The sequence below is a fragment of the Notothenia rossii genome, assembly GCF_949606895.1.
Source record: "Notothenia rossii genome assembly, chromosome: 5".
In the NCBI taxonomy this organism is placed as follows: Eukaryota; Metazoa; Chordata; class Actinopteri; order Perciformes; family Nototheniidae; genus Notothenia; species Notothenia rossii.
The window spans coordinates 49,733,312-49,745,946 of NC_136903.1; the positions used below are offsets into that span (position 1 = coordinate 49,733,312).

Here is a 12,635-nt window from a genome sequence, read left to right on the forward strand (position 1 = left end):
ACAGGCTCGGGGCTTAACAGAGCAGAGTTACCAGGGACTTCAAAAACTGAAGAAAGCTGAAGTGACGTGGGTTTATTTCCACATGTTGTAACACTAATAATCTGGTTACTGTATGTAGGCCTACTCATAATGTGTATAATATGGATTTATGTTATGTAGCAATTACCTGTAAAAGGTTGAGGAAGCAGAACTGTACCAGGTTTTTGTCCAGGAAGTCCCTGTGAAATATCCATCATCTTTGAGGGTTTTAAAAGGGTCCATCCAAAATTGTATACTCTGTTTACGCAGGACCCCCCACCACGATTCTATCCGCTGATTGGCCGTACTGCATCCGTAAATAAAGCTCCCTTCTCCGGCATGATGATCCGTATGATTTCTACGCAAGAACAGCTGCATTTCCCTGACATGCCCATTTTCGGTACCTGGGTCGGCACGCATCCGCTGTGGACAGCCTCCAATTTGCGTTACTGTGCTAATGTAGTGATTACCTTTGGATCACTGTTGGTGGTATATGCCTCCATCCACATTATGTAACGACTAAATCCGTCAATGCAAATCAAATCAAGTTTTATTTATATAGCACATTTATAAACGATTTTTGGTCGAGCCAAAGTGCTGTACATATAATAAAAATAGCCTACAGTAGAGACACTTTACAGCTATTACAACAACACAGATTGTTCAGAATATCAGTATGAGAAAAACGACACCCTCTATCCTTAAATGCAGCCATTTATTGCAATGCCATAATGCTTTAGTTTGTCATATGAGTCCATATTCCACAAGGCGTTGGGACCTCTGCTCTGGTACTGTCGGCGCCGTAGACGTCTTGCTCGTCGTAGTTCGACTCCTTCTGGATCCAAAGCCTTGATTACAAGTCTCATCATTTCTTGTGAAACAACAAATCCCCTTTGAACAGCTCGTAGATGTAACCAACGATAGCCTTGTAGTCGGCCAGAACCAGCCATTTCCTCCTGCAGAAAGGAGACAATCTCCTCCAAGTCCGTTTGGTTCTTTCTTCGAAATAGACAAATAGAAGGCAAAACCTTTTCAAAGTTCTAATACTTATGATCAATCTGAGGCTGATGTGCCAAAAGATTAAGTATTTTGTTATTTGAGAAACCTAAACTAAAGTACTGCTTCACAAGATGCTCCACATTCCTCATTTTATTGCAGGACGCTGCTGTTGTCTCCTTCTCAAGTCACTTATGAAACTATACGACTTTAATCTCGTAATTATGACTTAATTCTCGTAATGTTACGACTTTATTCTCGTAACTATGACTTTATTCTCTAATTATTACGTGTGGCCCTAATACTCCGTCGTAGATTAGAGCGCCTGGGATAATTGTATATTGGAGACAGGTGATGGGAGCAGAGCAGGGACGTGCACAGACATTTTGGGGGGCGGGTGCTCAAGTGAGAAAAAAGGGCACAGTTTTTTAAAACAAAAAGTTAAATATAGTTGCACATCTCTGAGTTACTGACCAATTTATTTTAAGGCGAGACACGGCAGGCAAAAACATTGTTTTTCATGCACTGGTCAATTTTGACATTTTGTGCTATTTTGATTCCATAACATGTTTTCTTCCAGGCTTTTGAAAGGAAAACGTAAAAAATACACATTTAAGTGTTTATTTTACTATAGTTTGTCTATTTGCGTCTGTAGATTTCTCCTAAATTCACCAAAAGTTAGCATTCTAACGTAACATAAAGTACCGCGACCGCTGTTTGCACCATGTCATCAGAGATATCGTTGGAAAGCAGTTTCTCTCCTGCACAATCTCATTGGATCTAAATATGGTCATTTCCTTTGTATCAATTGAAATCTCAAAATGGCAAAATCGACGCACGTCCGATTCAACATGTTGAATTGACCGTGCGTCGGCCACAGGCCGTCGGACAAAGAAATCACTCTGATTGGCTGTTCAGTTAGCAAATCAATGCATGAGAAGCGAAACGGTTGCTTGAGAATGCCTTACACAAGCAACACTCCAATGATGCTCCAGTACCGCACGAAACATGTTTTCGATGGACGAGAGTGAAAATGGCACATGCTATTTGTTGTTTGTTTAGATGACGCAGTCTGTTCTTCTTCTCTGTCTTCCGGTTGTTGCCTCTTTTGAATGACGAATACACACTACCGCCGCCTGCTGGTAAGGAGAGTTATTGCCACTCACGCATGCGCAGTTCGTACGTGCTCGGCTGAAGTCTTTGCGGTGTGTTCCAGTGCGACACATGGCCAAGACGCAGGAGAACACAGCGACGCAACAATCGGCGTCGGCGAGTTCTCTGGTGACTGCTTGGTGTGTCAGGGCCTTTAAATACAGTAGGCTACATTACCCTTGTTATGGAACAAAAATAGGAATGTATTAGCAGTTAGAAGGCAGCTTTTATTTTGAAATGTACTTTGAAAGAGATGGCACTTGCTTTGTGGCTATGACCACTTCCTTAAGTTCCAGGAAGTCCTTTTACACATGGACACTAATGCAATAAGCATGTAATGGGAGCACTAGCTTCGTTCTAAGCCCTAAACGTGGCATTATCAGTAAGTCAAGTTACTAATTATTATCTTAACTACAAGTGTTTGATATTATTTGTGGTAATATAATTTTGTAGTAAGGATAATTATAATGTTTGTAAGAACTTGTTGCTGTGTTATAGTGTGTTACGTAATGCAGTGTAATGTTGCATTGCATAATTACCTGCAATAACCTGTTCTTGTAAAAGTACATTTATTCTGTAAATGTTAAGAACATATCATTGTTTTATGTGTACTTATGGAGAAATGTATTTTGTTGATCATTAAAATCCCTGCGAAATACAACACCTGACTGTTACTTGGAGGAATGATGCTGAGGAGAGTTTAGCTGGCTGTTAAGTTTCAATATCCACACGTTGAAAACGAGAACAGTACAAGCCTGTATGCCCATGATAAATTGTCTTAGCTAAACCTTGAGCTAACTTATCCATTAGCTAGCAGCCATACCATAGTTAACTATATTTGGTATTGCCTTTTAGCTAATTAGCTGTAAACTCGAGGCACTGGCAGTTTAGTCATTTTTTCATTACCACGCAACTTCAAAATAAGCCAAGAAAAGCCGGCATAACATGGAACAGTAAAGTGGGAGGTGCTGCTACCTGTCTGTCTGAAGTGACTGCCGATGACTGTCCGCACCGCTGTGCAGGCAACCCAGTCTCACGGCATTTCGTGTTATAGTCACAACACATTTAATATATTGATTCATGTTCACCAACACGATTTTCCCCTTTTTTTCGTGTCACACAGAACGATTTTAAAAGCAATGTATTTCTATTGGTAGTATGTTTCGTGCCTGCAGCACGTCTTTTTGTCCGTTCGGGTCTTGGAAGACCGGAAGCTGTGGGGTTCATAAAAACATGTTTTACTCAATATCAAGCCACGATTATTGTTTTTATTTTAAATCGTATAATGTCTGACTTTTTGTGTCGTCTGTGAGGAAAAACAAATGGGGCTCAGAGCCTCAGGATACTGAATTCTGTATTTTTTTTAAATATTTTTTTCCTTCTAATTTGTTATTCTTTTCTAAATAACACACTGTTATTTACTCACCAATAAAACACAATTATCCTTGTTTTTATTTATTGGTTTGATTCCATAATCTCAGGCTTTTTTGGCGTCCGTCAGGAACTGAATTTCAAAATAAAAATAACCGGAAACAGACGTAGATACCCAGCCACTGAACTGATTACCCAAGATCCTCAGCTATGGTTTAAGCTCACTGTTTGGATGTTTTAGCCGCAATGCATGTACTGTAGGGATATGGTGTTAATGCCATATAAAATCCGAAAAACATTTCTGAGTTTAGAATGGCTGAAGACACCCATAATCCCCAGCTATCGTTTAGGACAGGGGTGGGGAACCTCCGGCCCCCGGGCCGTATACGGCCCGCGAGACCATTTGGTACGGCCCTCGAGGTAATTTATGAACACACACAAAAAAAAGATTAAAGAATTCTAGACCGCAAAATGATTAAACAAGCGAGTGCCTGTTTTTCCTGGCCAAGGTCAGGGTCACAACACGAGCCTAACGTGTCATCACGTGGTATATGTCTCGTCTGACAGGGGTGCAGTTCTGACGGAGAGCACCAGAACGCGGCTCCGGCACTTCAGATAAGGAGCCGTACACATGCCGCCGTTTTTGCGTAGCTGTGTCTTTAGTTGAAAGCCCAGTGGCGATCTGTTCATGTCATACTGATCATACAGTCAATATCTTTGTTGTTATTACCATCTGGTTAGCTAGCTATGCTAACGAATATAAGAAGCTTTTTGTACAACCAGTGAGGTAAAGGCACATCTTTATATGATCATTATAGTTATAAAAAAACAAGAGAATAAGGTATAAAATACTATATGACAGTAAAAAAAAGTTGTTATTAATAAACAAGAATACAGTTTGAAAGGGGAGTGATTTGTAAAATATCCATAAAGAAAAAGAAAATTTGCTTCCAGTTCTTTTTGGGTGTTGAGAGGTGTATCCATAGATCTCCTAATGTTGCTCTCAAAGTGCACCAGATTGATACTTTTAACTTCAACATTTAAAAAAAAATCTTCCCGGGGAAGCATGCCCCTGGACCCCACTAGAGGAGGTTTGGTCCCCCCCCCCCCACTTAAATCATGTTCACATGAATAGGAAACTAAATACATTTGCACACATCTTGTGTCCATATCTTTCTGTTTTGGTGGTCATGCCACACCGTGTATGCGTGAGTCATGGTCATATATCTGGATTAAGAAGTTGCTTTTTCTTTGCACAGCATGAAAGAAAGGCCAAATGAATGGTCTGTGATTTTAGTATTTTTAAGCAAAGGTCAATAAGTTGTACGGCCCTCGGAGGATGTTGAAAAAATTGAAATGGCCCTTGAGAGGAAAAAGGTTCCCCACCCCTGGTTTAGGACTACTGTCCCCGTGATTAATCTTCAAGCTCTGGGATTGGATGTTGGAGTGGCAGTGCGCCAAAGTTACGCCGAGCGTCAAACAGCTGTTTGAAATGGAACAAAACCACGCCAGACTATCCAAAACTGGAATCGAACGCCCCCCCCAGAACTACACATGCTGGCTATTGTGTTTCGCAAAATGTTCTATGGGACGTCTCTACTGAACGTTTTCGTTTTTCCCACAATTAGAAGTTGCCAGTATTAAACACATTGGTGTTATCAAATGTTAAACATATGATTAATAAATGGGTGAAAATCGCTTGTGTCCATAATGGGCAGCATTAATATATACCCACATGACAGCTCATTGTTACTTTGTATTCTACTTCACTACAATTCAGAGGTTAACCTGGTATTTTCATTCCACTACATTTATTTGAGTTACTTGCAGATTCTGATTAATGATGTGAAATATAAACAACCCTTAAATCAGACTTTAGTTACACCTGAGTATAATTCAGGGAAGGTGATTGTCAAGTGCCAACAATCAGGAGAGATAATTGATAGTTGGTGCTTGAGAAGACTAAACATTTATCTGCAATTGACATGAATGGAAACGAGTAATAAAGTATATTTATTATTCGTTATTCTATACTAATAGTTCATTAAAGACTATTTTGCACATCCCTTTCAAGATTTCAAGATTTTCTAAGATTTATTGACATATCATATACACAACTATGGTGTAGTTATGCAATGAATGAAAAACTTGGGTCGCAGCTGAGGTTCCTCAACTGTGCATTACAAGACATCTATCAATATGTGTGTATACTAGAACCTCCAGAAAAACGCGGGCAAAAATCCTTGATTATGCGGGCTAAATTCCTTGATTATGCGATTAAACATGCGGGTGATTTTATGCGGTGAAATTGCAGGAAGTTGCAAAATATGCGGAAAGTTGCGAAATATGCTAAATATGCGGGGGGAAAGAATAAACATTTTTTTAAATATTGGGCTGTCTTATTTATTCTCTCTCACACACACCTGCCACTAACGTTAAACCCCTTTACTATTCAATTGACCTTTCGCAAAGCCACGCCCCTAAATGCCCGTTGTCCAATCATATTCGATCACGTGCGCGGCTCCCTGTGGAAGTCCGACAAGCTTAGCGTTCAAATTCATTGCGAAAATGGTGAAGCGTTGTGTTTATGGTCTTTGGAAATCGGAGAGCAGATATCCCATAAGCTTAGAGGGGGGGGTGATATTTTACCCGTTTCCTAAACCCAAAACCCGAGAGGAGAGATGCCGCCAGTGGATAAAGAAATGCGGCAGGCCCCATGCAAAGCTGAATATGGCGAATATCAACAAACACAAATACGTTTGCTCCAAGGTAAATACGTGCTAACGTAGCTAGCTAGCTAGCAAAGATTACATTCACAAATTAACTAACTCATTTAATTAACTAATTTCACTAACTAACGATAGCTAAAGTCACACGACTACAGCTGTAAGCTGTGTGCTTCTCGGTCGTTTTGACCATGTATATCACTTGATGCATAATAATGTCTGAACAGCTGAGCTCCGTTATTAGTCTACCTGTGGTCAAAGTACAAACAAGAAAGCCAACAGGCAATCATTCATTTATATGTTGCTTTAATCTTTGTAGCATTTTGTTCATGGAAAGCCTACTGCCGACTTCCCTAATCCTGCTGCACAAGTGGGCACCCCGACCCCCACAAAGGAACAACAAGGTGGATGCAGAAAGCCACCAAGGAAACGGTAGTTAACTTTAGACAAACTACAACATTTAATGCCTCTTGTGATTGTATTGTTTTATTCCAAAATAATAATAATAATTCCGTCGAATTTGACATACAGCTCATGTGGTTTTTCACTCTTGCACTGCGACCTGTATGCAAGTGCCTCTGTTGATGTTGTGCCTCCCTCTTTTCTAATGTTTATACTGTGGATATAACCCTCCATAGCGTATTGTAGCCCCTTTTGTCGGGACCTGGAGGATATTGCTGCGTTATTGCTCCAAAATGAGTCTGTTAAGGCGACTCCGACGTTACGGAGACCCTCCATTATGGCTTTGTTTAACGCATCTGGCTCTCAGCTTGTCGGACTAGCAACAGTAACCAAGGGGGAGCGTGGCTTTGCGAAAGGTCAATTAAACACATTCAATGTTTATTTATTGTAAAAGCAATTGGGCTATTTTAATCTCACCCCCCCCCCCCCCACACACACACACACACACACACAAACACACACACACACTTCTCCGCCTCATTCTGTTTTCATTTACTCGTTCGTTATCTGACCAGCTTCAATCTTGTAGGCTACTCACTTCGTTTCTTGTAGCCCTCGAAAGGGTTTTGGAAGTTGATGCCTCCGTGAACGTGAGTTGAATGGCTTTCTTGTCCGCAGCAGCAGAAAGCATTTTCGAATGTTTGAATGAATCAAAGTGGGTCGCCACCGTCGATTTTCTCTTATGCTCCTCCAACACACAATTGCACGGGGTGCAGAATAGTTTCCCCCCACTTTTTGCCCAGTCTTTAGTTGAAATGTTCGTCGGTAAATGAGATGGATTAGATTTTTTCATCTTGGTGTTTTCTCTATCGTGTTAGCTCCACACGTTCACTCTATACAGTGTTGTTTACATTCTGTGATGCGCGAGCTGATGACGTCACGTCAAGACGAGTTAACTTTTTTTTTTCTCAACTTTGTGTGGAAAAATGCGGGGATTATGCGGCCTTTTGATAAATATGCGGCGTTTTAAAAATCTGCGCCATTTTGCTGATTATGCGGTAAATTCTGCGATCGCAGAATCGCGTTTTTCTGGAGGGTCTAGTATACCTCCACCATTAAACTGTCATATTCTGCACATTTCTTATAGTATCTATAAGAGTATAATTCATATGTATAATATCAGTTAAAATAAGTGCTTCAACATAGTTAACATTGCAGGAAAGCAATATATCAGACGTTAAGTACTTTGTCAGGCTTAATATTTATCTGTAGATAGATACCCCCAACGTTTTTTTCTTATTTAAAAGAAGACCTTAATCTAAAGTATTGTTTAATGATTAAATAAAGGTTAATTCGTTTTTCTGTTTTGCATCTCCTCATATTAATATCTTTGTATATCCTGCACTAAACTGTTTTATTGTAGAGATCACTTATAGTATCTTCTTCATTTTTTATACTCTATATTTCTATCATTGACCTTCTACTTTCCCCCTATAAAAGTATGTAGGCCTACTCTAATATTTTTTTTCTCGGTAGCATACACGCTATGAACGGTAGCTCTGTTAGAAACGCCAACTATAATGTACTGACCGTAGGGTAAATCACCCGGAGTATACTGTCTATGAGTATTTTGTGTGTGAATGCAGACATTCTCCTGCTATGAGAAACATGTAAGGCCATCTGCTGACATTGTAGTTGATATAGGTAAACGCTAGCAACTTCGTTAGCCCAGTTAGCACTGTTTTGAACTGAACCTGAGATTCCAACAGTATATATGCTTGGCTGGCAGAGGGCCAGATATATATATATATATATATATATATATATATATATATATATACAGTGGCGTTTCTATATGTACAAAAGTCGTGGGGCACAGAAAACTTAGATGTCTATAAGCTTCTGCAGTGAGGTTCATGGCTGGTGAGGCACTGGCACTGACTCTTCAGGTTTACAAATATAATATTTTGACCTAAATCAAAATATAATATTATTTTCAAAAGCTTTTTTTGTCTGATACTTCGATTAATTTTAAACAGACAGTTCAACAAAAGGATACCCAAAAAATCTAATTTTACCATTTAAATATTGAATTGTTCTCTCTTAGTAAGATCCCATTTTCAATAAAATTGCGGTCTTACCTATACTTGAAGATGAAGTCCATTTAGCTATCCTCCTGGACAAAAATCTCTATTACTTGTTTGTAAAAGTCCTCCTTATCTTCTTTTAGTTTCAAAAATCAATAGATTTATGATTCCAAAATTATAAAAATAGGGTAGACATGTGGATATTATCAGGCTGAACAAAACGTGCCTTTATCTAACAGGTACGTTTCCCACAGATCTTATTTTGAGCTATTTTCTAAAATCCTATGGAGAAATCTCATTGCTATTTGTGGAGGGAACCCATGCGCAGCTTACTTCCTGGTTTTGGGACGCGTCTCTCTCGTCCTCTTCACACACCACACTTTTTGCGGCACACGTACTTACAGCCAATCAGCTCTGAATTATGTGAGATGACGTATGGTGGGGTGGCAGCACTAAATAATGACCTATGGTCATTATTTTTTTGCCACACACATTAAATAGGACAATACTCTGAACATGCGCAGTGTAGTTTTTACAGTCACCGTTCACTTAGACAGTGAGAGGGAGGGCATGATCGGGTTTTGTCCCACATGGCTCTAAACAGCTCAATAGGCACACACTGTAGATACTAATTAGAAGAACACAGGCTAAAACAGTAATGTACAGACGAATCAGATGATTAAACATGATCTTAAAATATATTTTATATATATATATTTTTTGCATTTTTATGTAATCATTATTTTTAATACTTTCAGCTGACACTAGGTGGTGCAATGCCCAGGAAGAACATGAGAAATCTCCAACGAGGCGTTTTGGGGAGGCGTTTTGTTTGAGTTTTACTCCCTACAGGGTGTACTTTGAGAGTTTTTGACTCTGCAGACCGTTTACATGCATAAAAACCTTCATAACACACAAGGGGACGGGAAAAGCATGACATGGGACCTTTAAAGCGCCGGCTGTTTCGACTCCCAAGCGGCTCTTCATGTTACCACAGTTTACCACGGAGCGTCAGTTTCGCCGCTGCAAGGTTCTGGTGCTCGCAGCTCACGCGTGTGCTCCACTAGCACCGCTCACCGCCGATATCGGGGAAACGATCTTCAATACTCCGAAAAGAATCCCACCTTACTCCTTTGCCCCTCCAACAGAGGAATATCCTTGTCCTTTTCATTTTCGTTATTTCAAGCGATAAAAACTCTCGATCTTCACTCGAATTATTAATATTTTTGGACACCCCTCAAATGACCGCAAGACGCCCCCCTGGGGGAAACGCTGTTGTGTATCATTGTCTAGTTGGGGTCCTTTTTATTTTACTGTTATTTTGGAATAGTTTTTCATGAGACAGTCAATTTAAATAATTGTCCTAGGCCATATTCACATTCATTTGTAACACACATGTAAGGGAAAAGACAAACATCTTTAACAAATGTAATGCAATGAATACGCTTAATTGTCACAGAAGCACACATAACGTCATATCTAATATTTAAACAAATCATTTCCTTGTTCCTAAAGCATTGACTGAGTTATTTTTCGTCCTTAAATGCAGGCATTAAGTTACATGTTCACGTTTTGCTGCCACAATAAGTCGGTTTCTCCAGTGTAATGATAATAAAATGCTAAGTAAGTAAGCCTAAAACAACAAGGTTTGGGTTTATTCGTTTATCCTTATTTTTAATACTTTCTGCTGACACTAGGGGCTGTGCACCTGCCCCTAATGACCAGTCGCCACTGAGCCTTGGAATATTCAGCCCAACCTCGCCCTCAAGTGCTACCCCCAACCGGAAAGGAGAGGCCGCAGGCGGTGTGAGAGGAAGCAGAAGAGGGTTAAGCGCGGGGGCATCTGAGCTAGGCTAGCGGCTAGCCCACACAGGCCGTCTATCCCGAGCATGCTGATGGCTAATGTACGCTCACTTGACAATAGAATGGACAATACAAGACTTCTCCGGTCGACCCAGTGTGAGGTGAGGGAATGCTATGTTTATGTATTTTCAGAAACATGGCTAACTGACAACATCCCGGACTCTGCCATTCAGCTCGACAGGCTATCAAGCTACCGCTCGGACAGAGCTATGGTTAACGGTGGGAAGACTCGCAGCGGCGGTGTGATTGTTTACATCAGTGATGCTTGGTGTAGGGACGCTGTGGTTGTCTGCAAACACTGTTCACCGCTGGCGGAGTTTATGATAATGAATTGCCGACCTTTCCATTTTCCAAGGGAAGGGAGGTGTGTGGCAGAGTGGGCTAGTGCGTTGGTGCTCGGATCAGGGGAGCACAGGTTCAAACCCCACTGCAGTCTGCATGTCGTTGTGTCCCTGAGACACTTGTTTTTTAGCCATGTGATATGTGATCTCTGTTCTGTATCTATGACTGATTGACCTGAATGTTTTTGTTTATTATCTCGATGCCCAAGACAAATTTATCCTAAGGGAGACAATAAAGCTCTATCTCTTATCTTATCTTCACACACTACTGTACCAAACAGAAACACTGCACTCCAAACAAGCTCTGGTGATTTATATAAGATATGTGTACATGTTATAAAATCAAATACATCAGATGATTTTCAAGACTTGCAGACATCTAAAGTGCTGATTGAAGTTGTAATTATCATCAAGCTAGTAACACATTAAACACAACAAGACAGCTTCTCAACAAAAATCATATAAACTAAAAAGTCATAGAAGTAGATATTCAAGATTCAAAACAGAATGAAGCACACACCTTTGTAGTAAAAGAGACATCTGTCGGTGAGGACGAACCACCTCTTGTTCCACTGCTTCACCCCACTGCTGGCCTGCAGGAACAAGATTCAAGATTTCAAGATTCAACGCTTTATTGTCCTGTGCACAGTAGCTACAGTAAATATGGCAATGACAACTCAAGTCACAGGCTCCTCCAAACAGTGCAACATGAATATGTATAGGACAAATTAAACCAATACAAATTGTAAAAGAAATAACAATAGAAATAAAATAGTGCAAGAGAATGTTTTGAGATGTGCAAATAAATACAAATATAATAGAAGTAGTGCAAGAAGGGTCTATATACAAGTAAATGGAATATGATATATATATATATATATATATATATATATATATATATATATATATATACATTGAAAGATGCAAACAGATGCATGTTTATGGATGTTCTTTACAGAGTTTAGGTGTTTAATACTCTTATGGCCTGTGGGATGAAACTGTTGGCGGCAGACAGAACAGTTTGTTGCCGGGGTGATGGGGGTCTTTTATATTCCTGTGGGCTTTCTTCCTGAGCCGCTGGAAGTAAAGGTCCTCCATGGAGGGCAGCTCCGTCCTGGTGATGTTCTGTGCAGTTTTCACCACCCTCTGTAAAGCCTTACGATTGAGGGCGGTGCAGCTGCCATACCAGGCCGTGATGCAGCCAGTCAGGATCCTCTCTATGGTGCACCGGTAGATCAGGATCCTCTCTATGGTGCACCTGCAGAAGGTCAGGATGCTCTCTATGGTGCACCAGTAGATCATGATCCTCTCTATGGTGCACCTGCAGAAGGTCAGGATGCTCTCTATGGTGCACCTGTAGAAGGTCAGGATCTTTTCTATGGTGCACCAGTAGATCATGATCCTCTCTATGGTGCACCTGTAGAAGGTCATGATCCTCTCTATGGTGCACCTGTAGAAGGTCAGGATCCTCTCTATGGTGCACCAGTAGATCATGATCATATGTATGGTGCACCTGTAGAAGGTCAGGATGCTCTCTATGGTGCACCTGTAGAAGGTCAGGATCCTCTCTATGGTGTACCTGAAGGTCAAGATCCTCTCTATGGTGCACCTGTAGAAGGTCAGGATGCTCTCTATGGTGCACCTGAAGGTCAAGATCCTCTCTATGGTGCACCTGTAGA

General features: G+C 40.5%; 1 protein-coding gene across 1 annotated transcript in view; it reads right to left on the reverse strand.

The window, feature by feature from the left end:
- Positions 1 to 12,635, reverse strand: part of plekha6 (pleckstrin homology domain containing, family A member 6) — an 87,102-nt gene that overhangs the window by 47,352 nt on the left and 27,115 nt on the right. Inside the window, exon 5 of the mRNA XM_079680506.1 lies at positions 11,477 to 11,549. Coding sequence (XP_079536632.1) covers positions 11,477 to 11,549 — 73 coding nt within the window. The remainder of the gene's footprint in view (positions 1 to 11,476; positions 11,550 to 12,635) is intronic.